Source organism: Leopardus geoffroyi, chromosome D2, assembly GCF_018350155.1.
Source record: "Leopardus geoffroyi isolate Oge1 chromosome D2, O.geoffroyi_Oge1_pat1.0, whole genome shotgun sequence".
Taxonomy (NCBI): domain Eukaryota; kingdom Metazoa; phylum Chordata; class Mammalia; order Carnivora; family Felidae; genus Leopardus; species Leopardus geoffroyi.
Window position 1 is genome coordinate 32,975,382 of NC_059334.1, and position 25,639 is coordinate 33,001,020.

Below are 25,639 nucleotides of genomic sequence, written 5' to 3' on the forward strand. Positions count from 1 at the left end.
GCTCCCCGGCGGGGACCCCTCCAGGCCTCACTGCCTACACCCCTTTCAGCGATCACACCTCAGTTGCCAACCAGCTGATCCGCACCCGGGCTGATCCGCCCTCCCGAGCTAGACTGTGAGCTGTGGGGGACTAGGGCCTCCATTGTACCCCAGCCTTGCTGAAGCTTCCAGGGGCTTGGCTGAGCCATGAGGGGTCTCGAGCTCACGCGACCCCCAGGCCGAAGGACAGAGGACAGCCAGAGTCCATCTGGGTTGGGAATCAGAGTAGAGGAACTGGAAAGTAGCCAGGAATTCTGGGTGCCCCGTGGGTGTCCCGATCCTAGTCAGAGGCTCTCTGGGAGCTCTGTCCTCACTCCTGGAAGGCAGGCATCATGCTTTTACTGCTATGTGATACTGCCCTGGCCCAGCCACCCCCCCCCTGAGATGGGAGCCCCAGAGACTGCCAGGACAGAATGGGGGCCTTTATCGTGATCCTGACCTTGTGACCCCACTTGGGGAGACAACCCAGGGCCTTTCCTGCCGGCAGAGTATGAGTTCTTCCACCCACAGCGGGTAGAAAGCCGATTGAAATCAGGTAGATCCTGGGCCCTCTTCCCACCCTGGCCAGCCTCTGACAGAGGTGAGGTGGGGTCACTGAAGGGTGAGACCCTGGCCTGGCCTCACCCAGACCGCCCTTGACCAGACTCCTGCTGCCCCTGGGTCTAGAAGGTGGATAAAGAGAGCCTGGGATTAGTGGGAGGGAAACCCCTCCCCCAGTGAGCTAGGACACCTGAGCAGGGCCCAGTGGCGCTGTCCTCCACTCCCCCGCCCCCACAAGGTCCACTAGTGAGCCTCCTGGGCTTGCATCAGAGTGAGATACAGAGGCATTGCTCAAGGTGTGGGCACAGTCCAGAAACCTCAAGCACTGTTGCCTCAATGCCAGGGCAGGAAGGACTCAGCTGAGAGGGCCTTTGGGTCACTGACTTCCTCCTCACCCACCTTTTCCTCCTAGGTTCAGGCCCGGTCACAGAGAGAAGGGGCTGTGTGGGGCAGCCCCCTCTCCCAGCCCCTGCAGCCTGCGTGATGGCTAGACCTCCTTCTGGGATCCTGGGGAAGTGGGAATTGTCAGCACTGCCTCTCCCATCAGTGAGGCTGGAATGCAGCCCCTTCCCTGCAAGGGGGCACTCCTGGGCTCCCGCTGGCATCTCGGGGGTCTCAGGAGGGCTCCATGCTGGCTCCTGGCCGGTGACGCGTGCTCGCGGCTGCATCCAGGACCGTGCAGAGCCAAGAAGTGAACACGGTGGCTTCTCTAGACGGTCACCTTTTCTCAAATGCTTGAGGCACACACCCTTTATTGACATAATGGACCTACAATATTGTATTTGTTTCAAGTGTCTATCGTAGTGATTCAGTATTTTATACATTATGGAATGATCCCCATGATAAGACTAGTTACCATCTGTCACCATACAGCGTTGTTAGGATATTATCGACTGTGTTCCCCCTGCTGTACTTTTCGTCCCCATGGCTTATTTATTTTTATGTGGAAGTTTGTACCCCTTCATCCCCTTCACCTGTTTCACCTGCCCCCGCCCCCCTCGCTGCTCTGGTAACCAGCCGTTTGTTTCCTGTATCTATAAGTCTATTGCCGTTTTGTTTTGTTTGTTCATTTGCGGTTTTTTTATTCTATATATAAATGAAATCCTACTGTATTTTTCTTTCTCTACCACGTTTCACTGAGCATAATATTCTCTAGGTCTATCCATGTCTTCACAATGGCAAGATTTCATTCTTTTTTATGGCTGAGTAATATTCCATTGTGTCTATAGACCACATCTCTCTTTTTTTTTTTTTTTCCTTTTTCAACGTTTATTTATTTTTGGGACAGAGAGAGACAGAGCATGAACGGGGGAGGGGCAGAGAGAGAGGGAGACACAGAATCGGAAACAGGCTCCAGGCTCCGAGCCATCAGCCCAGAGCCCGACGCGGGGCTCGAACTCACGGACCGCGAGATCGTGACCTGGCTGAAGTCGGACGCTTAACCGACTGCGCCACCCAGGCGCCCCTAGACCACATCTCTCTTTATCCATTCATCTATTGATGGGCACTTGGGCTGCTTCCATAATTTGGCCGTTGTAGAACAATGCTGCTGCTCACATAGGAGTGCATGGATCCCTTTGAATTTGTGTTTTTGTATTTTTTGGATCAACACCCAGGAGTGCAATTACTGGATCATACGGTAGTTCTATTTTTAACTTTTAAAGGAACTTCCACACCATTTTCCACAGTTTACATTCCCAACGGCGCACAAGCTTTCCTTTCTCTCTATATCCTCACCAACACTTACTGTTTGTGCTTTTGATTTTAACCACTCTGACAGGTGGGAAGTGATATCTCATCGTGGTCTCGATTTGCATTTCCCTGATGATGAGTGGTGTTGAGCATCTTTTCATGTGCCTGTTGGCCATTTGTATGTCTTCTTTGGAAAAATGTCTCTGCAGGCCCTCTGTCCATTTTTTAATCAGGTTATTTGTTTTGCTAAGTAGTGTAAGTTCTTTCTACATTTTAGATATTAACCCCTTACTGGATATATGATTTGCAATTATCCTGTCCCATTCGGTAGTTGTCTTTTTGTTTTGATGATGGTTTGCATGAAAAGCTTTTTAGTTTGATATAGTCTCGTTTGTTTATTTTAGCTTTTGTTGCCCTTGTCTGAAGAGACTGAGCCAAAAAAAATAAAAATTGCTAAGTAAACATTTAAAAGAAAGAGAGAGAGGGGAAAGAAAGAGAGATGAAGGAAGGAAGGAAGGAAAGAGAGAGAGAGAGAGAGAGAGAGAGGCACGTGGGTGGCTCAGTCAGTTAAGCGGCTGCCTCTTGATTTCTGCTCAGGTCATGATCTCACAGTTCATGAGATTGAGCCCCACCTCAGGCTCCACACTGACAGCACAGAGCCTGCTCGGGATTCTCTCTCTCCCTCTCTCTCCACCCCTTCCTCACTCTCACTCTCTTTCTTTCTGTCTCAAAATAAATAAACATATTTTAAAAAGAAAAAAAATCGTTGCTCTTATATCAAAGAGCTCATTGCCTATGTTTTCTTCTAGGAATTTTATGGTTTCAGGCCGTATTTTATGGATTAAAGTCTTTAATCCATTTTAAATTTCTTCCCATCGTATATTCTTTTTTAAAGTTTATTTATTTATTTTGAGAGAGAGAGTGAGCATGTGGGGGAGGGGCAGAGAGAGAGGGAGAGAGAGAGAATCCCAAGCAGGCTCTGCACTGTCAGCACAGAGCCTGATGCAAGGCTAAAACTCACCAACCATGAGATCATGACCTGACCTGAAGTCAGAAGCTTAACCAACTGAGCCACCCAGTTGCCCCCACTGTATACTCTTGCCTTCTTTGTTATAGGTTAATTGACCATATATGCATGGGTTTTTTTCCTGGACTCTCTGTTTTATTCTGTTGATTTCTGTGTCTGTTTTTATGTCAGTACCACATTATTATGAGTACTATAGCTTTGTAGTATAGTTTGAAACCTTGGGGATGATACCTCCAGCTTTGTTCTTTTTTCTCAAGATTGCTTTGGCTATTTGGGGTCTTTGTGGTTTCATACAAGTTTTCGGATTCTTCTAGTTCTGTGAAAAATGCCTTTGGTATTTTGATAGGGATCACATTGAATCTGTAGACTGCTTTGGGTAGTACAGACATTTTAACAATATTAATTCTTACAATCCATGAGCATGGTATGTCTTTCCATTTTTTCATGTCATCTTCAATTCCTTTCATCAGTCTTAAAGTTTTCAGAGTACAGGTCTTTGACTCTGGTTAAAGTTATTCCCATGTATTTTATTCTTTTTGATGTAATTGTAAAGGGCATTGTTTTCTTAATTTCTCTTTCTGATAACTTGTTATTAGTATACAATTTATGTATGTTCATTTTGTATCCTGTGACTTTTCTGAATATATTTTTCAGTTCTAATAGTTTTTTTGGTAGAGTCTTTGGAGTTTTCTCTATATAGTATCATGTCATCTGCAAATAGTAACAGTTTTACTTCTTCCATTCCCAGTTTGGATGCCTTTTATTTCTTTTTCTTGTCTAATTGCTGTGGCTAAGACTTCCAATATATGTTGAATAAAAGCAGTAAGAGTGGACATCCTTGTCTTATTTCTGACCTTAGAGGAAAAGAGCCTTCAGCTTTTCACCACTGATATTAGCCGTGGGGTTGTCATATATAGCCTTTATTATGATGAAGTATGTTCCTTCTATACAACCTTGTTATGAGTTTTCATCATAAATAGACGTTAAATTTTGTCACGTGCTCTTTTTGCATCTATTGAGGTTTTCGTATGATTTTTATCCTTCATTTTGCTAACGTAATGTATCAGGTTGATTGATCTATGGATGTTGAACCATTCTTACATCCCTGGAATAATTGCCACTTGATTGTGGTGTGTGATCCTTTTAATGTATTGTTGAATTCGGTTTGCTAATTGAGGATTTTGGCATCTATGTTCATCAGGTATATTGGTCTGTCACTTTCTTTTCTCATGGTCTGTTTGCCTGGTTTTGATATCAGAGTACTCCTGGCCTCAAAAAAGGAATTTGGAAGCATTCCTTCCTCTTCAATTTTTTTAGGATAATTTGACAAGGATAACTACGAACACTTCTTTAAATATTTGGCAGAATTCACCTGCAAAGCTGTCTGGTGCTGGACTTTTGTTTGGAGGGAGTTTTAAAATTACTGATTCATTGGGGCACCTGGGTGGCGCAGTCGGTTAAGCGTCCGACTTCAGCCAGGTCACGATCTCGCGGTCCGTGAGTTCGAGCCCCGCGTCGGGCTCTGGGCTGATGGCTCAGAGCCTGGAGCCTGTTTCCGATTCTGTGTCTCCCTCTCTCTCTGCCCCTCCCCCGTTCATGCTCTGTCTCTCTCTGTCCCAAAAATGAATAAACGTTGAAAAAAAAAAAAATTACTGATTCATTTTTATTACTTGTAATCAGTCTATTCAGATTTTCTACTTCATGATTCAGTCTTGAAAGGTTGCACGTTTCTAGTTTCTTCGTTTCATTGATCTTGCTGTTGTTGTTTTTTTAGTCTTCATTTTATTGCCACTCTGATCTTTATTTCTTCCTCTTACTAAATTTGGGCTTTGATTGATCTTTTCCTAGTCCCTTTAGGTATAAAGTTCAGTTGTTTATTTGGGATGTTTTCTTGTTTTCCGAGGGACATCTGTATCACTATGAACTTGCCTCTTAGGACTGTTTTTGCTTTATCCCTTAGATTTTAAAAAGTTGTGTTTACATTTTCATTCATCTCAAGGTATCTATTTTCTCTTTGATTTCTTTTTAACCCATTGGTCATTTGGTAACATTTGCTTAGCCTTTATGTATTTGTGGGTTTTTTTTAACATTTTCTTCTTTTGATTTCTAGTTTCATACCACTGTGGTCAGAAAAAATACTTGATATGATTTCAGTCTTCTTGAATTCAGTAAGACTTGTTTTGTGGCCTAACATGTGATCTATCCTAGAGAATGTTCCATGTGCTTTTAATAAGAATGGTATTCTGTAGTTTTGGGATGAAATGTTCTGTATATACCTACTAAGTCCATCTGGTCTAATATGTTGTTTAAGGCCAATATTTCTTTATTGATTTTCTGTCTGGATGACCTATCCATTGATGTAAGTGGGGTATTGAAGTTTTCTGCTAGTTATTGTATTACTGCCCATTTCTCCCTTTATGTCTGTTAATATTTGGGGTTTTTTTAATGTTTATTTATTTTTGAGACAGAGAGAGACAGAGCATGAATGGGGGAGGGTCAGAGAGGGAGACAGAATCTGAAGCAGGCTCCAGACTCTGAGCTGTCAGCACAGAGCCCGACGCGGGGCTCGAACTCACGGACCGTGAGATCATGACCTGAGCCGAAGTCGGACGCTTAACCGACTGAGCCACCCAGGCGCCCCTGTTAATATTTGTTTTGTACATTTGGGTGTTTCTGTGTTGGGGACATAAATCCCTACCACTATTGTTAATGAAAACTAACACGAACACATTATGGAGAAGACTGGAAAATCTGTATGAGCTTTCAAAGATAACATGAGAGATTGTGAAGGTATTTCCTTCCCTTTTTTGAATGTTTTATTTTATTTTTTGAGAGAGAGAGACAGAGTGTGAGCGGAGAAGAGGCAAAGAGAAAGGGAGATACAGAATCTGAAGCAGGCTCCAGGCTCTGAGCTGTCAGCACAGTTGAACTCACAAACCGTGAGATCGTGACCTGAGCCCAAGTCGGACACTTAACTGACTGAGCCACCCAGGCACCCCTTTGAAGGTATTTCCTTCTTAAGACAGACACTTCAGAGTATACCTCAAAGTCGGTGCAAGTGCCCTCTCCACTCCGGTAGAAAAGTTTAGGAAATGTTAAAATAATGCATTTCCCCTCTGTGCGTGATTACTGTTTTAATAAAGATTCATCGAGGGGTGCCTGGGTGGCTCAGTTGGTTGAACGTCCAACTTCGGCTCAGGTCATTATCTCCCGGTTTGTGGGCTCGAGCCCCGCGTCAGCCTCTGAGCTGACGCTCTCTCTACCCCTCCCCCATTCACGCTCTGTATGTCTCTCCCCCCCCCTCAAAAATAAATTTTAAAAATAATAATAATAAAAATAAAATAGGAGCTCCTGGGTGGTTCAGTCAGTTAAGCGTCCGACTTCAGCTCAGGTCATGATCTCCCAGTTCGTGAGTTCCAGCCCCGTGTCGGGCTCTGTGCTGACAGCTCAGAGCCTGGGGCCTGCTTCGGATTCTGTGTCTCCCTCTCCCTCTGCCCCTCCCCTGCTCACGCTCTGTCTCTCTCTCTCTCTAAAATAAATTTGAAAAAATAACAAAAATAAAAAGATTCACTGAGACTCTAAGACCCAGATGAATGCTTCCCTGATAGTGGGATTTGCTCCACATGACTGATGACAGCACACCAGAACCCCAGAATGCTTGAACTGGAAGGGACTTTAGATATAAAATCAGGTTCTTTATTAACAGAAGAAGTCCAGAAAGGAGATGTGGTATGCCCAAGGTCACAGAGCTCTATCTCAAGGTTGCCAACCCTACCTGCTTGGGAAACAATTTTAGCAACCACATGACCCCCACCTCTCCCAGATCCATAGCTGCAGCTCAGTGGACCCATTGCCTCCTCAGAGGCAGTGACAATCTTCTTGGCTGTAGGTCTACTGCTCTCTGTCTGTCTCCCCACAGGGGTTTCCAGAGCCACCCAAGGTAGGTTTCAAAGCCCCAGAAAAAAAGATGTATACAAGCTGTCTCCATCCAGCTTTTTGTGTCACCTGCTTTCTATTCTCTGGCCTTGGCAACGGTCTAGTCATAGTCTCTCTACCCAGGCATTTTTGCATTATTATAGCCTTATTATCTTCTATTAGTCACTGATTATGGTTTGTCTTAGGGTCCTGGCAGGAAACAGATGGCACACTTAGGGCTCCTCTGAAGCAAGTTTAAGGGGGGACTATGTACAGAGGGCTGGTGAAGCACTCATAGACCAGCAACTGCAGGAAGCGGCTACCACCCACGCATCCAGAAGGACAATGAGAGGAGGTGAGGTGACATGAGTCCAGGGAGAGCTAGAGCCATGGAAGGAGGGCCACCCAGCTGGAAAAACACAGCCACTGGCAGAACTGCAGTGAGGAGAGGAAGGAGTGTGGAAGAAATGCCCTCACCTCTCTTTCTTCCCTCCTCCTGGCTTTTTCCAGGACTTCCTGTTTCTAAAACCCCTCTGGAAGCTACATGGCAAAGGAGCCCAGATGAAACAGTCTACAGGGAACATCCTCCCAGGTGGGGAAGCAGAAAAAGGAAGGGGGGCAGTGCAAGGAACAGAGAATACCAGCACGTGGCTAATTTCTTTCTCCCATTTATGTACTCTGCTTGTAAAATGCCACATCAATAATTTCTCTCTGTTTCTTGAGCGCTGATCACTGAGTTCCAGCTGGCTGGATATTTTGTGTGGTCTTATTAGACCAAGCATCAGCCAGAAATGGCCAATTACAGGACAGCATATTGCAGAAAACGTTCTTACAGTGAAGTCATACTCTGTGAGCTTTCTTTTTTATGGTTCAACAAGTTCTGCCAATTTAATTGCCCCAAACCCAATGTCTTCCTTCTTAAACATGCTGAAATTAGGTATCTCTTCCATTTACGTGAACAGTGGATGAATTTTAATATTGTATTGGGCTGAGAACATCACATTCTTAACTTTCATGATCTAGCAGGAAGCCCAGGGTCAGTAAGGCCCTGGCCCAAACAAAGCTGTGGGCTAGGGGATTGGTTACTGGGATTCATCTCATATGTCAGTTTGAATCACTAGATCGCTGTGCTGACAAGGATTATGAGGTTGCATCTCAGCAGTGCCACAATTGATTAGTGATGTCTGTCATGGGCATAGACAAAGGAGCAGTGATGTAAGTGCCATCTTGGACCTAAACAGTTACCTAGCTCGGCTTTTGGTAGCCTCTGTGATTTCCTCCTCTACCAGCCTGTGACTTTCCACCCTCTCATCCTTCTCTCTTTCTCTCACCATATTGTATCATGCTAAGTGATCCCAGCCTAGGAGAATATCCAGCTGGCTCCACTGGTCAAACCGTCTTACCCAACTGAGTGAGGAACCTGACCGTATTTCTTCTCCACAGGCCACCACTCATGTGTACGTGACCATCGTGGATGAGAACGATAATGCACCTGTGTTCCAGCAGCCCCACTACGAAATCTTACTGGACGAGGGCCCAGACACAATCAATGCTAGCCTCATCACCATCCAGGCACTAGACCTGGATGAGGGGCCCAATGGCACAGTTAACTACGCCATTGTCGCAGGCAACATCATCAACACCTTCCGTATCGACAGACACACGGTCAGCAGCTGATGGCGGGGTTTAGGAGGAGGTTCAGCTAAAGGGGTTAGAGGGGACCTTAGTGACATCATGGGAGATGGGAGCAGAGCAAAGATGGGAGTCTGGAGGAAACTTGTTGGGGGGGGGGGGGGAATCCAATGCAGAAGGAGGCAAAGCTTGGGTGGGATGGCAACAAGGGTTCCCCATCCTGGCTGGGATGTCAGAACATACCTCCTGGGGTGGTCTGAGGGGACTGCATGAAGAAGCTGGTCCCTGGGGTGCCCCTGATCCACTACCCATTGATCCACCCTGTCCCCTCTCTTATCCCCCCAGGGCATCATCAGTGCTGCCAAGGAGCTGGACTATGAGATTAGCCATGGCCGCTACACTCTGATGGTCACTGCCACGGACCAGTGCCCCATCTTATCTCACCGCCTCACCTCTACCACCACGGTGGGTGGGTGGGTGGGACAGAGCCTCAACTTGGGGAGGACAGGGCCCAGAAAGATTGTCCGGGAGAAACACCTAAATCCAAGAGCCCTATCCTGGTCTTGGCAACCGAGCCAAACTTGATGTGTGACTGAGGATCTTACTGAACTTCTCTGTGTGGCTGCATCTATCAGACAGATCGTGACACCTGCCTTCCTCCCCTTCATGGGAAGAGCGCAAACTCTGGCCAAACCATCAGAAGCTCCTACCCCTGCTCTCCACTTCCTAGCTGTGTGACGCTGGGCAAGTCAGTTAACCTCCCTGAGCTTCGCTTCACTCCTCCATAAAAGGGAGATAATAAAAACTGTCAGGGTGTGGGAGGGACAGATGAGACCATGGGGAATGACCACAGTGCAGCAATAAATAAAGGTTGGAGCGTAACTATTAATAATGTGATGATGAAGCCCATATAAAGGCTTTAACAACGATAGTAACTCATCCACAGACATAGCTTAAAAGGCCTTCCCCCATCCACGATCCCTGAGGATTTTGGCATCAACCCGATGAGACAGAGTTATCAGACCCACTTCACAGATGAGAGAACTGAGCTCAGCACAGGGCTGGCTGGGATGCAGCCCCAGCTAAGTTTATCCACCATCTCAGGTGCTTGTGAACGTGAACGACATCAATGACAATGTGCCCACCTTCCCCCGAGACTACGAGGGGCCATTTGACGTCACCGAGGGCCAGCCAGGGCCCCGAGTGTGGACCTTCCTGGCCCATGACCAGGACTCGGGCCCCAACGGGCAGGTGGAATACAGCATCGTGGACGGAGACCCTCTGGGTGAGTGGGGCCTGAGCCGGGCGTGGAGGGCGGCACAATCCGGGGGCCTCTCCCCCCACCTCACTTAGGAGCCGTGGCCTTGCTCTCTCTGGGCCTCAGTTTCCCCCACCCATCAGATGGTGGAAATACTCTTCTCCCCACCCCTTCTTCATCAGGATATGTGAGAACATTCTTAAATCCGGGAACAGAGACTGGTAGCCTTGGAGGGTCAGAGACCCCTTTGAGAATCAGATAGAAAATGCCCCTGTGTCATACCCAGAGAAATAACTCCAGCACGGAGGGAGGACGAATATCCTTGCCCCAAACCATCAGGACCCCCTAGATGCATTCAGCACCCAGATTTTTCCGCGCATCTTGTTACCATGAAGAGCCTTCACAGCTACCTCAGTGGTTGTCCTGGGGTGAAGAGCAGGGCTTGCCCTGGCCAGAGAGGTTCCTCAAGTCAGTTTCCACTCGTTTCCATAGAGTAGGAATTCCAAATTTAAATGCCTGCTGGTGTCAGGCAGGAGACTTACATGGGAGAAGGGGTCTAGGCAAGACAGTAGGGAGTAGCGGGGGCTGTAACAGCCTGCAGCTCAGCCCCTGCCAGCGTGGCCATGTCAAAATGCGGGCCCAGAGAGGCCAGGTCTTCCCATTTTCAAAAGAAAAGCTAGAAGTCCAAATCTTTGTGAAACATCCTGATTTTTAATTGATGACGCAACAAATATTTATTGAGCACCTACCATATGCCAATCATATGCCAAGTGCTGAGGATACAGTATGGTACAAAAGAGACCCAAATCCCCGCCCTTCTAGAGCATGCGTTCCAGTTGGAAGACACAGGCAATGAACATCACTGATTCAGGACCTGAAGATGGATGTGGGACCTGCAGCTGTCAGTCAAGCCCGTTCCTCAGACCCTTCATACACCCTCATCCTCCCTGAAAGCCCCCACTTCCTTCAGAGGACTGCCTGGCCTTCCTTTCGGCGTCCCCCTAATGATACCAAGACCTGCCACGGATTCAGCACACACGAGGGGGACCCGGCCTTGTCTAGCCCCAGCTCACCCCTGCAAGTGGCACCTCTTTATTGGCCCATTTTCCATATGAGGACATCGAGGCAGGGCCCAGTAACCATGCCCAAGGGCACAAAGTAGTGAAGTCAGGATGCAGATGGAAAGTCTCTGCTTTTTTTTTTTTTTTATGTTTTTATTTATTTTTGAAGGAGAGAGAGAGACAGAGCATGAGCAGGGGAGGAGCAGAGAGAGAGGGAGACATAGAATTTTGAAGCAGGCTCCAGGCTCCGAGCTGTCGGCACAGAGCCCGACGGGGGGCTCGAACTCACGAACTGTGAGATCATGACCTGAGCTGAAGTCGGACACCCAACCGACCGAGCCACCCAGGCGCCCCGGAAAGTCTCTGCTTTTAACCCCTATCTCCGAAAGGAGTAGAATGGCAGGAAGTTCCCTGGGGCCAAGCCACTGAGGATAATTTGTAGTGTGGGGGCCCTTGGCCCGCCCACCTACCTGATCTTCATTCCTCGAGCTGATCTCATGGAGGTCTAGCCTGGGCCCAGTCCCCCAGAGCCTTAGACCTGCCCCCCCCCACCACCCCGAATTCTCAGGATCCCTTTCCTTCCTTCAAGAGGGCAGCTGGCTTCGGAGAGCGGGCAGGAGGCCATCTGTTCGCACATGGTCAAGGGGCTGAGACAGTGCTGGGAAACCCCTAGAAAGGGAATCCCCAGTTCTTGTGAGCCCTTGGAGTGTCAGGCTCAGGAAATCCAGCTCCAACCAGTTTCCACTTCTCTAGGAGGGGGCGGCCTGTGAGGCTGCAGGTGGGCCACAGAGGGCTGTTACTGCAGTCAGAGAGGCAGGGGTGGTGAGTTTGGGTGGAAAGAGTAGGGAGAGGGAACGGCTGGGCGTTTGGGCCTTCACCCTCGCCATGCCCCTGTGCTCTGTGTTTCCAGAGCAAGTCAGTGCCCCGCTCTGGGCCTTTTCCCCCAGGTGTCAAAGGGAAAGTGAAAGGAAGTAGCTTTCTCTCTGTCCCCAGGTCCCGGGGGAGGGTACAGAGGCAGCCCCCCTTCCTCATGCTCGCCTCTGCCCATCTTCTCCATCGCCTTTCCTGCCCTTCTTCTGGCCACCTGGGCTCCCACCTGCTCCCCTCCGCCCTTCCCCTCCAACTGCTCTCCGTCCTCACCCCTCCCTCCCAAACCTCCTGCCCTGATCCACTCTGACGGTGGTGTCGGAAAAGACCACCGTCCCAGGATGCAGCGGGCTGAGACCCAGAGCCCTGGATTTGAATACTGGTTCTGGCGAGAACTGCTATGGGAGCTTAGAAAAGTCATCACACATCTCTGGACTCTCAGTTCATTTTCCAAACGACACTCAATGGTCTCTGAGGTCCCTTCCACATCAGCCTGAGGATCTGAGGTTCTTGCTGTAGACCCTCTCAGACATCTGCCCCCTCAGCCAAGCCAAAATAAGGATGGAAGCCAAAGGGCCAGCTGAGGGTTTTCCAGAACATCAGAGAAAAGAAGTCAGGTCTGACTAGAGGCCACGGGGTGGCCCCAGACCTGGCAGAACCCTGTGTTCTGCACACCACACACAGCACACCAGCTGTGGCTCGATACCAGGGCTGTAGGGAGAGCAGCTGGGGGCTTCCCTGCCCTCAGACCCTCCCGCTCTGTCCTGCCTCGGTGCCTCACCCCTAGCAAGGTGTTCCTTCAGTCCCCAATATCCGGTTTTCCGAGACATGGCATCTGGAAGACATTGCACATTACAAAGTCCCCGAGACCCTCGCTAATCAGTTTCTGATCAATAGTGATTTGGGTCAGTGGTGGTTAGAGGGTGCTTGTGTAGAAAGGGGCCCCACTTTTTCAACACAACCCTCTTACTCAGGGTCCGTCCCTGCCCTGCATGGGGCCCAGGGAAAGAAACCAGCCTGGCCTCTCAGGCACATTGGGCTATAAGCGGGCCCGTGAGCACCTGCACCCCTAGCCGTTCTCTGTCCCCCTTGCTCCCGCCCTGGCCAGCCCAAGCGAGGTTCCCTGTGGATCGGAAGCAGGGGGCACAGGAGGACCCGCCCAGCTATCCCCCACCCCCGCTGAGGAAGGCACGCTGGAGAAAGGAGGGAGAGGCCTGGGCTTTCCACAGCTCTTGGCCATTCCCAGCTAACTCCACCTCCCTTGGGCAACACCCAGGCGAGTTTGTGATCTCTCCTGTGGAGGGGGTGCTGCGTGTCCGGAAGGATGTGGAGCTGGATCGGGAGACCATTGCCTTTTACAACCTGACCATCTGTGCCCGCGACAGAGGGGTGCCTCCACTTAGCTCCACGGTGAGTCTTGGGGCCCCATTCCATTGGCTTCCCCTCACTGACCCCTTCACTGTCCATAGAGATTTCTATAAATGCCCACCCTGTACCCAGAGGCCACAGGCTGACCGGGAGCCAGTCCAGACCCTCAGGGCCCCCACCGGATTTGCCAGTGCCTCTTGGGGCTCACTGGGGCCTGGCGGCCGTGGCCATTCAGAGCTCTGCCCACCCAGACAGCCCGGCCTCCGCACCTGTCACTCTGCCATCGCCACCCGGCCCTCTGCCCCATCTCTGCCCCTTCGCCCATTCTGCTTGCTTCTTATCCTCACTTTCATCCTCTTGCCTTTTTTATTGCCATTTTCCTCGTCTTCTCCCTTCTCCGCGACCACCTGTACCTTTCCTTTGTCAATTACCATGGCCCTTACTCTCCTGCCCCATCTCACCCATCCCTTCCGCCTCCGCCACCGTGTCTAACATGACCTTCTCTTCCTTCTCTCTTCTCGCTCCCCGCCATGCCCCCTTTTCTCCTCATCCTGCACCACTTCCTCCTCTTCCCCAACGTGCCCCAGATGCTGGTGGGGATTCGCGTGCTGGACATCAATGACAATGACCCCGTGCTGCTGAATCTGCCCATGAACATCACCATCAGTGAGAATAGCCCCGTCTCCAGCTTCGTCGCCCACATCCTGGCCAGTGACGCTGACAGCGGGTGCAACGCCCTCCTCACCTTCAACATCACTGCAGGCAACCGAGAGCGGGCCTTCTCCATCAATGCCACGGTAGGGAGGCCCCCGGGGTTCCTCTGGGAAAAGAGGACCCTGCCCTAGAGGCTTTTCTGCTCCGCTATCTGGGCTCCTCCTGGTTCAATCTCCTCCCCAGGCTTCTGCCCTCTGCTGGGACGTGGGCGTCTCTGGGTGGTATGGAATCTTGGATTTCCAGCTAAGCCATCTCTGGGGTCCCTGTCATCCCCAAGGCTTGTCATGTGCAGAGACGGAGCCAGAGCCTGAGTTCCTCTTGGTTCATTACCAAGATGCACCAGCAAGTCCCCGTCGTCCTCTTGGAGTATTACCTACCAGCTTGAACACCACGGGACCCTCAGGGGACCCACCCTTTGAGACAGCAAGACCTGGGCATCGGGGAATCACTCTTTTGCTCTGGCAAGACCCTGCCAGCCCGTTATGGCCTTCTAGACCGTATCTCTGGCGATTTAGGGAGAGAATTCACAGCTATTCCTGGAGCCGCGGGTGACGCAGTGTGGACCAGAGCCCAAAGTGGGGGACGGGGCACTGCTCAGCTCACCAGCCGTCCACATCCCAGACAGGGGTCATCACCGTGAACCGGCCACTGGACCGTGAGCGGATCCCCGAGTACAAGCTGACCGTTTCCGTGAAGGACAACCCGGAGAACCCACGCATAGCCAGGAGGGTGAGGCCAGAGGACACGGGGGGGCGGGGAGCGGGACTGCACGCTGGAGGTGGCAGGCAGTATGCCTGGGGATCAGACGCACAGGTTTTAGAGTACGCGAGTGCTGGGTTCAAATCTCTGTTGTGCCTGCCGTTGAGCGTGTGGCTTTGGCAAGTCGATTTCCTCTCGTATCCCTTTTTCCTTCTCTTCGGCAAAATGAAGACCAGCCCTACCCCAAAGTTGTGGAAAGGACTTGAAGGAGCCAGTGTCCACACAGTCCTCAGCCCAGTGGCTCGCACGTGGCCAACACTCAACACCAGCTGTCCTCTTTCCTCCCCACGCCACTGCTACTTGGGCACACGCCACAGCTGTGTGTACACACAGGCCTGCACTCGGAAGCTCATACTCGGGGGTTCTGAGAGGGTTGCATTTTCCAGGTGGCCTTCCCTCAAAAGCCAAGAAAGTTGGGTCTTTTTGCCAGGAGGGGGTGGGTGTCGCAAGGCAGTCCCTTAGGGGGTAGGAGTCTGCCCTCTTTGCCCAGCCCATGAGGTCTGGGGCGGAGCCCTGGCCAAGAGTCCTTGGGTCTGGCTCATTTCAGCTCTGCTTCTGACTGGCTGCCTGGCTCGGTCAAGGCGCTGCTCGTTCTGCGCCTCCGGTTCCCCATCTGTGTAAGCCCAGGAGACATTCCGCTGGAGGTGGTCATCAGCCACAGGCCCCTCATCTGGCGTTCCTCTCCTTTCTTCCTTCCTCCCTCCTCTCACTTCCGACCTCCTCCTCTTCCCCCCGGCTCTCATCCCCCTCCCTGCCTGTGCTGTAGGAGGGCGGATCACCCCGGAAGCAGCAGCATTAAGTGGTGGGAATCGAGAAGCGGGGAGGCTGGTCCCCACCCTGCCACCAGCTTGCCCTGTGGCTCTGAATAGCCGCCCCACCTCCGGCCCTTCGTTTCTTCAGCTGTGCAATGGAGATAGCGTCCAGGGGTATGGAGAGGTTCTGAGTAAGGACTATACTGTGGTTTTGGAAAGGCAGGAGGTGCAGCACTGGGTGAGAGTTTGTTTGAGCCCAGACTGGGGCATCAGGCAGGTCTGCAGGGTCTGAAAGCCAAGACTCATCTTCCTGTCTGAAGTCCTTTGCCAGCAGATGGAGCACGATTAAATGTTGTTCGCATCCATCCTATTCAGTTCACAATACCTCTGTGAAGGCGTTAGGATTCCCGTTTGCCAGATTGGAAAACTGAGGCCCAGATAGGGGAAATGATTTGCCCAGGGGCACCAAGAGAGCTGCTAGCACATCAGGGACTTGAACCCAGGTCTCTGGACCTGGTAGGCTTTTTAATTATCTACCTCTCTGCCCTGACCCGCCCCCCCCCCACCCCCTCCTCAGCTCCCATCCAACTGGAGCATTTTGCTAGAACATGGCCTACAACCTAACCTCCCTTTGTGCCTCCCTCAGGATTTTGACTTGCTGCTGGTCTTTCTGGCAGACGAGAATGACAACCATCCCCTCTTTACCCAGAGCACCTACCAGGCAGAGGTGATGGAGAACTCTCCCGCTGGTAGGTGCCAGACCCACCTGGGAACTCCTGCTGCAGGCACCACCCAGGCCCCAGATGCCTGAGGACCTCCCTTGCACTTGATAGGGGCCCCGCTGAAGCCTGGCTGGGGAGGCAGCCTCGCCACCTGGCTGAACACAGACCCAGCAGGTGGACAAGCGTATGGAGGGAGGAAGGGGCCCAGCCCTGAGGGGCTGGTGGGCCCCTGGTTGCCACACCTTTTGAGGACCAACCGAAGAGGCCATAGGTCTGCTTGGAAAAGACACCTGTGGTCATTGGTCCCCAGAGGAGTCTGAAAGCAGCCCCATAACCGCCCCCCCAAGAGGGGCAATTAAGGCGTGAAGACCACCCAGGAGGGGCTTTGCTCGCCCCTCCCTGCTCCCTCACCCCAGGAGCCCAGGGCATCTTAGAGGCTTCTGGAAGCTCAGGGAGCGCCTGGAATCAGAGGAGGGGGACCAAGCGGCCCTGGGTAGGCCGGCCTAGCCCTCTCCCCACACAAGTACACCGAGCAGCCCCACCTCCCTTCAGAGGGATAGAATCTCCTTTTCACTGTGTCCCCGGGGAGGGCCCCTTACTCCGCCTCCAGCCTCCCCAGACCCGAAAGCTTAGGTCCTAAATCAGAAAGAGGTGAGCTACGTAGGACGTTCCTGTCTCCGGCTAGGCGTCCCCACTCTGTTTCTTAATCTTGCCTGTGTACTCACTTACACATGTGTGTGCCAGTACACGCCCGTGTCCGGGCACACGTGTGGGCTTGCTCATGTGCACACACACACCTAGGTACATGGGTAGGGGCCTACACAGTGCATTCCATGTGCAAATGTGCCCACTTGCAGAGGCAGACAGGTGCCCAACCAGGGGGGATCCCAGGCCTGCCAGCGCTCCTGCTCAGGGCACATGTGTGCTCATGACCGTGAACACGAAGTCCTGCACACTCGTGGGTGTGCCTAGCCGGGTACAACCAGACGCCTATAGGGAGCGTCTTGTACACCTTTATGGACAGACTGGGCTGGAAGCGCGTAGCTAGACAGGGCCCACACGCTCAGGGAGCCCCCGACCCTCCCACGGAGCGACCCTCAAAGGCTGCTGGGAAGGCAGGCGCGCTCCGGGCGGGCCGGAGGGGCTTGCTCACCGCTGTTGTGTTTTCTCCCCAGCAGGGCTTTGAGGCTGCTCCCCAGGCATCTGCGTCAGTCTGCCAAGGCTGCCGCAGCCCGGCCCAGGGCTTCCCCCACCCCGTCCACCTCACCTCCCTCCCTCTCATCCATCGTCAGCCATGGCTCACGGGGGCACGGGTGGGGGAGGGGGAGGGCGGGGGCCAGACTGGCCCTGCGGTGACCCCTCTCCCCCTGGCCCAGGGACCCCCCTCACGGTGCTCAATGGGCCCATCCTGGCCCTGGACGCGGACCTGGACGTCTACGCCGTGGTGACCTACCAGCTGCTGGGCTCCCAGGGTGGCCTCTTCGACATCGACAACAGCACGGGTGAGGCCTCTGTGCCACCCCAGCACTCCGAGCCGGGCTCCAAGTCTTTCTGCTGGGGTGGGAGTGACCCACTGCTAGACCTAGGGCCTCCCTTCTCAGTGACACCCAGGCTCCCCATGGAGACCCCATTCCTCACAACCTCCATTCCACTGGTTGTTAAGCCTTTGGGGAAGAAAGTCACTGTGTCGCCTTCTCTGCCCCTCTCTCCTCTCTCTCTCTCTCCCCTACCATGCCCCTGTCTTTCTCTGTCCCCTCCCGGTTGGTTCTTGCCCTGTCTCCCCACCGTACCCCTTTTCCTTTGTGTCTCCCGGCTGGTGGCGTCGGGCACCAGGCGTGGTGACGGTGAGGTCAGGTGTTATCATTGACCGGGAAGCCTTCTCACCCCCGGTCCTGGAGCTGCTGCTGCTGGCTGAGGACATTGGGCTACTCAATGGCACAGCCGACCTGCTGGTCACCATACTGGATGACAATGACAACTGGCCCACCTTTAGCCATCCCACCCTCACAGTCCACCTGCTGGAGAACTGTCCACCAGGTAAGCAAGGGACAGGCCCCGGGCCCCAGGCCCCAGGCCCTAGGCAGGAGCTGCTTAGTGGTCCTTGGAGATCAGAGCCCCACAGGTTGGAGGCAGAATTCACCTGCAGTGGGAAGAAAGAGGGGCAGTAGGGGGTTGGAGAGAGCACTGGAGAGGGAGTCAGAAAAACCAAGCCACGCTTAATTCTCTGCTCTGACACAGTGTTTATCTGTAAAATGAGATTATTAAGATATGTTCCATCTATGTTCCTGGATGGAAAAACTGTTTTAAATTCTTTTTAACGTTTATTTATTTTTTGAGAGAGAGAGAGAGAGAGAGAGCGCGCGCGCGCAAGCGCATAAAGGGGAGGGGCAGAGAGAGAGGGAGACACGGAATCTGAAGCAGGCTCCAGGCTCTGAGCTGTCAGCACGGGGCTCGAACTCATAGACTGCGAGATCATGGCCTGAGTCAAAGTCAGACATTTAACTGACTGAACCACCCAGGTGCCCCTAAAACTGACTGTTTTAAATTTTTTTTTTTTTTCAACGTTTATTTATTTTTGGGACAGATAGAGACAGAGCATGAACGGGGGAGGGGCAGAGAGAGAGGGAGACACAGAATTGGAAACAGGCTCCAGGCTCTGAGCCATCAGCCCAGAGCCCGACGCGGGGCTCGAACTCACGGACCGCGAGATCGTGACCTGGCTGAAGTCGGACGCTTAACCGACTGCGCCACCCAGGCGCCCCTAAAACTGACTGTTTTAAAGTTAGAATAGGATTAATGTCATTCCCAGCAAAATCAAATATGGTTTGGAGGTTATATTTGATTCTAAAGGTCATCTGGAAGAATAAGAACATTTTGAGATAGAAGTATAAATAAGACAGATTTGCCTTACCAGATATTATTACGTATTACAAAACTGAGGTTTTTAAAACCATATGATATGAGGGGCGCCAGGGTGGCTCCCTCGGTTAAGCATCAGACTCGTGATTTCCACTCAGGTCATGATCTCAGGGTTCACGGCTTCGAGCCCCGCATCGGGCTCCGTGCTAACAATGCAGGACTTGCTTGGGAGTCTCTCTCTCTCTCTCTCTCTCTCTCCTGCTCTCTACCCCTCCCCTGTTGATGCTCTCTCTCTAAATAAATAAGTAAACTTAAAAAAAATTTTTTTTTAAACCACATGATACAAGACTCTGGGACAGAGTAACCCAGAAACAGATACTGGTCAATTAAAGAAGGTAATATTATGTAATAAAGGAAACAGTGAAAGGCTCCTGGCTGGCTCAGTGGGTGGAACATGCAACTCTTGATCTCAGGGTTGTGAGTTCAAGCCCCACACTGGGTGTAGAGATTACTTAAAAATCAAATATTTTAAAACAAGGGTGGGGGGCACAGTGAAGTCAGTTGTGAGACCTACCTAATGTACAAAATATCTGTTAATATTTAGTGTAGATTTTCACCCTCTATCAGACACCGAGATGAAACCTAAAGACATTCTAGAGAAAATACATAAGAGTAGAAAACATTTACAAATAAAAGGAAAAACTTTAGGTAAATATTTTTCTGATTTCTGACAAAGAGGTTCTAAGCATACGAGAAACAAATCTTAAAAAAGGAAAACTATTATAGTTTGGTGCATAGCAAACTAAATTTCTTTACACCAAATAATAACAACCAATATTGAAAGGGAGACAACAAACTGAGAAAAAGGTATCTGTCACCAGTTACCATACTATGTAATTTGTACAAATGGACAGAGGTCAAAGGCAGACAATTTGCACAAGATACAACTAATCGTTAAATTACTACAAATTTTTCAATCTCTCAATCACAGATTATGAAATAAAATGAGATACCATTTACCTACAAAGTTTCAAACATGGGAAACATACAAAAGATAACCACTGGCAAGACGGTGGCAAGAGGGGCCCTTAGGAACCACCAAAAATGTATCTGGCATAAGGTTTTTGGAAGAAGCCACTCTGCTCAGTCACTCCCCATACCCACCCCCACAGGATTCTCAGTCCTTCAGGCCACAGCCACGGACAGGGACAGTGGCCTCAATGGGGAGCTGATCTACCGAATAGAAGCTGGGGCTCAGGACCGCTTCGTCATCCACCCAGTCACTGGGGTCATCCGTGTCGCCAACGCCACCATCGACAGGGAGGAGCAGGAATCCTACCGGCTGACAGTGGTGGCCACCGACAGGGGCACCGTTCCTCTCTCAGGCACGGCCATCATCACCATCCTTATCGACGATATCAATGACTCCCGTCCTGAGTTCCTCAACCCCATCCAGACGGTGAGCGTGCTGGAGTCGGCTGAGCCAGGCACTGTCATTGCCAACGTCACCGCCATTGACCGCGACCTCAACCCAAAGCTGGAGTACCACATCATCGGCATCGTGGCCAAGGACGACACTGACCGCCTGGTGCCTGACCAGGAGGATGCCTTTGCTGTGAATATCAACACAGGTACAAGGGCCTGCTCCCCTCCCACCCCACCCCAGGCTCCCTGCCCGTCTCCTTGCCCTCTGCTTTCTTCCCGATGCTCCCTTCTTTCTGTTCCCTCTCTGCTCCTCCCCTTCCCTCAGCTGCTCCTCCTACTCTCTTCCCCTACCCCCACACCACATGGTTCCCTCTCTTTTTCCTCCCTTCCCTGGCTCCTTCCCTCTCTCTTCTCTCCTCCTCCTTCTCCTTGGACCAGCTCCATCTCGCCTTCCAGATTCCCTCACTCTACCGGCGTTCCATGAGAACGCCCATCTCACCACACTCTTGCCAGTACTAAATAAACACTGTTAAGTTTTCACATTTGTAGTTGTATAGGAAAATCGTACCTTGTTTTAATGTGTATTTCTTTAATACCCAGGTGGTTGAACACTTTCTTCATGTGTATGCTAGTCATTTAGGCCACTGTAAATTTTATATATACCCTTGATGATTTTCTTACACTATCACAAAACAAGGAGAACTGTGGTTTATCTTTCATGATCTACGCAGATTATTGTAACTTTGATGGTTTTCCCATTTCCCCAAAAGTTTCATGTTTTTGCTACTCCAGGGAGTTAGGAAGGGGACCTGGGACCCCTACAACTACACTTCTTGGAAGGCCCAGAAGAGTGACAGAAAACTAATATGGCTATGACAAAATGCTAAAAATCATTGTTATTCAGAGAAACGCACAGTAAAATAGCAGTGAGATAACAGTTTTCCATATGTAATTAGCAGATATTAGGATGCTGGACAGTATTGAGTATTGGTGACAATATGGGGACATCAGAACACTCGTATACTACTTTTGGAGTCTAGACCACTTCCACCATCTAGACAGCAATCTAGCACAAAGTACACTCATACCCCATGACTCAACAATTCTGTTCCTTGGGTATGTGTCCCAAGGACATTCTCAGGTCAGTAACAGGACTATATGTCATGTTTCCTGCCATGTTATTGGTGGTGGGAGTTGGAAGCCACCTGGGCATCTATCCCTAGTAGATTGGAGAGTAAAACATGGTGAGTGTACCCCATGAATACCATGCAGCAATCAGAAGCAGTAGATTACATTCACAGAGAAATGTGCGTAGACCTTAGAATGGGATATATATATACCACAATCCCATTTGTGTAAATGTAAAATACACAAACACAATACATGATTTTCAGGAACACTTTCAAGTGAAAAATATACTTCAGTCCATTACAGTGATCGACCAAGGGGAGAAAGAGGGAGAGGAGTATGGGAATAAAAGGGAATAGATACATACATAAAACAAGAGTGGTATCAATGGCCACAGGGTGCAGTGAACCAAAGAGTATGATTCACTCAATATGCATCTGAGGCCCAGAGTTAAAAAGAAGACAGGAAAACCATGAGCACTAGGAGAATTTAGACAGGTTAGCCATGTCCCAGATTAGCAAAATTCCCCCCACAGTAGTTGGTTAGGACCATGGAAAGCTGCCCTGCACCCTGTTCCACCTATGTTCCACTGATGCCTCTACTACCACTTTTCTCTGTTCTCCCTCCCTATGACTGATTCTCTTCTCTCTATTTTTCTTTCCAGTGTCTTCTCTGCCCCCTCTTCCTCATGACTTCCCTACCTCACCTGCTTACCTTTCCTCCCCTTTCTTCTTGCCAGAGCCTCAGTCCCCTGAGTGCTTCTATCCAATGGGGCTCCCACTTGCTCCTGGCTTCCTTCCCCCTGCCTCTTCCCTTCCACTCCCTTCCCTCTCAAACCTCCTGCCCTGGTCTGCTCTGAACCCTACCGTTCCCCATGCCCTGCTCTACTCCATCCCCTCTGCACCCTGAACTAACTGATGTTAACCCTCTTCTCTCTTCCTCATGGCTGGCAGGCCTGCAGGTTTGAGCTCTGTTTCTCTGTCACTTCCCACCTCATCTCTGCTTCACCCCATTGCCTTCCTCCATACCACACCCCTACCACCCTTCCCATCCTGTGGGGCCCAGGCCGTGGCCCAGCCTTTGCAGACTGAATGCAGCCACCCTCTCCCCATCCTCGCTCCCCAACCTCGGGGACGGGGAGCGAGAGTAGGAAGAGGAGGAGGAGGAGGAGGCAGCGGCCCAGGGTAAGTGACCACCCCATGGCTGGGGACCCGAGGAAGACAGAAGCCCAGCAGGGGATCTGCCAAGGGGGAAGGGAATCCCAGAGGCCACACTTTCTAAGAGGGAGCTGGAGAGAGCAAGTTTCACCTAGGATCTGGCCACCAGGCCCTCCAACAGAGCCAGCCCTGAGATTGGCCCAGCTAGGTCTGTCCAGTCCAAGCCCAAGCCTCTGGAAGGTTCCTCTGCGATTCAGGGGCAGGCAGCAGCCGTGGGAGGCAGTGGGCAGGAGAAAAGAGAACACCTCCTTGCTAGTACTTCCACAGGACAGTCCTCGTTCCCCACAATCAGGCCCTGTCATGCCCACGTAATCAAGACAAAGAGGTCGGCCTGACTATCCAGCCTGCCCCACCACCATCCCCTCCAGGGAATACCCTCAGGACTTCTTAGCTGCCTTGACCTTCTTTTATACTTGGTCCCCCTAGAATACAAGCAATTTTTAAGTGATAAAATGCATGGAGCATAAAATGCACAATCTTAATTCAATAGTTCAATAGTTCAATAGTGTTCAGTATACTCACATTGTTGTAGAATGTAAGCATTCTTGGAACAAGCGATTGCATGGCACTATGCCAAGCACTGTTCTGAACCCTTTGCAAATGGAAACTCGTTTTACTGCCATAATCCTCAAAATAGCCCTATGCCGTAGGTACTCATTTCATGAATGAGGAAGCAGAGGCACAGAGATGTTAAACAATTTTCCCAAGTCCACCTGGCTAGTAAGCAGTGAGTGAGGGGCTGAGTGAGGTGCCCCCAGCTTGCAGGTGGCTGTGGCCTCATCCCAGCCAAAGATGTCACCAGCCTGTCCCAGTTCTACTGGGGACCACTGCCCTTGGTGTGGTTTGGGAGAGCTAGCCAGGAGAGCCCCTGGGAGGCCCAGATTTTAGGGGGCTCCCCTCAGACTGAACCTAGTCTGGTCTTACAGGGTCTGTAATGGTGAAGTCCCCACTGAACCGGGAGCTGGTTGCCACCTATGAAGTCACTCTCTCAGTGATCGACAATGCCAGTGACCTACCAGAGCGCTCTGTCAGCGTGCCAAATGGTAAGGCTCCACCCGGGCATCTCCTTTGGGTCACTCAGAGCCGATCAGGGCAGGGGCAGCAGGCTGGTAACGGGCGTCAGGCTATGCAAAGAGCGTGAGAGGTGGCAGCTACCATGAGGCTCAGGATGGCCTTGTGTCCCGGTGGTCAGAGCTTAACGGTGGGGGTCCAGAAGCCCAGGGCTATGTGTGATCTTGAACCCAAAGTCTCAGAGTGGGAAGGAAGCTTGGGTAGAGGCTGGACGGGCCCTGAGAAAATGACAGAACAACAGAGACAGAGACGTAGGCCACAATCTCATTATCAGAACTAACAAGGAGGTGTGGCTGTCATGTGTGACAGGAACCTCAGATCTGATAGGAAGCCATGGGGTCCGCCCATAGACAGGAAAGTGCAAGGAAACATGAATGTCTGTGGAGGCCACGACACCACTTTGGAGGGCACAGGCGCCAGAGCAGAGAAGGGCACAAGGCCGCCCCCTACCCACCCCCCCTACCCCCCCCCCCGGCCTGCAGCCCTAGGCACGAGCTGGGAGGGGCTCCTAACGGAGGGGATTTTGTGTGGGCGGAGCGGGAAGGGGAGGGGGATGTGGACAAGGGGTAGCCTCAAGTCACCTCTGCCACCTCTGCCTCATGTCCATGAGGCATGGACAGCGGCTGGGGTGGGGAGATAGGCCTGGCAGATATTGGTTGCTTATTATTACAGACCAGAGGCCCAAGTTTTCAGTAAGGAAGAGCAGATCTGGTCATGGCCTACATGTTCTCCACTCAGAGGGCAAAGGGCCGGGGCAGGTTATGTAGAGGGGATGACTCAGACAGGAAGTAGAAGGCTGAACCGTGGCAAGGGTCTTAAAGACCATCATAGTCCTACCTCATTGGACAGCCTGGGAAACTGAGGCACAGTCAGGGCCAGCAGCTCCACCAAGGTCACCCAGCCAGTTCCCCTACAGAAGAGTGAGCAACCAGACCAGAGAAAAGGGTCACGTGCTACCACACAAGGGTTGGGTCAAGCTCCAGGGAGTCCCGGGAGGGCAGTGAAAGGCCCCACCCTCTCCAGCGTTGACTGAGACTTAGGAAGCTGGTCCAGCCACAGTGACACCCCTCACGTCACCCTCACCTCCTGCCTCCACGCCAGCCAAGCTGACAGTCAACATCCTGGACGTCAATGACAATACGCCCCAGTTCAAGCCCTTCGGGATCACCTATTACACGGAGCGGATTCTGGAGGGGGCCACCCCAGGCACCACCCTCATTGCCGTGGCAGCTGTGGACCCCGACAAGGGCCTCAATGGGCTGATCACCTACACTCTGCTGGACCTGACGCCCCCAGGCTACGTCCAGCTGGAAGACTCCTCAGCAGGTAGGTGGGAAAAATCTGCCAGAAGAGGATTGGGGGACATGCGTCTGTTCCTGCTTAGCCTCCACAAGGGACCATGGCCCACTTGTCACCCTCCGGGCGGGACCCCACCATAGCCCCTCAGTGGGCTGGGCCAGATCCACTATGGCCCACACTGCCGTCACTCACGGATGCCCAAACCACAGGAAGGTACAGAGCGCCTGGTCCTGGGGGTAGGCTGGATCGGCCCTTTGAGGGCCGCTGGGAACCTGGGATGATATGGCACCAGCA

At 51.5% G+C, this 25,639-nt stretch overlaps 1 protein-coding gene across 9 annotated transcripts in view; it reads left to right on the plus strand.

Annotated features, from left to right (window-relative positions):
* Positions 1 to 25,639, plus strand: part of CDH23 (cadherin related 23) — a 416,047-nt gene that overhangs the window by 375,820 nt on the left and 14,588 nt on the right. For 7 of the 9 annotated variants that reach the window (XM_045439536.1, XM_045439540.1, XM_045439531.1 and 4 more), the window contains 12 exons: positions 8,657 to 8,878; positions 9,191 to 9,310; positions 9,950 to 10,130; positions 13,308 to 13,441; positions 13,987 to 14,196; positions 14,735 to 14,842; positions 16,271 to 16,373; positions 17,723 to 17,848; positions 18,180 to 18,383; positions 20,378 to 20,836; positions 23,902 to 24,018; positions 25,148 to 25,372. In XM_045439536.1, coding sequence (XP_045295492.1) covers positions 8,657 to 8,878; positions 9,191 to 9,310; positions 9,950 to 10,130; positions 13,308 to 13,441; positions 13,987 to 14,196; positions 14,735 to 14,842; positions 16,271 to 16,373; positions 17,723 to 17,848; positions 18,180 to 18,383; positions 20,378 to 20,836; positions 23,902 to 24,018; positions 25,148 to 25,372 — 2,209 coding nt within the window. Of the gene's footprint in view, positions 1 to 8,656; positions 8,879 to 9,190; positions 9,311 to 9,949; positions 10,131 to 13,307; positions 13,442 to 13,986; positions 14,197 to 14,734; positions 14,843 to 16,270; positions 16,374 to 17,722; positions 17,849 to 18,179; positions 18,384 to 20,377; positions 20,837 to 22,422; positions 24,019 to 25,147; positions 25,373 to 25,639 lie in introns of those variants that run through there. The other 2 variants (XM_045439537.1, XM_045439539.1) reach the window with 2 other exon arrangements.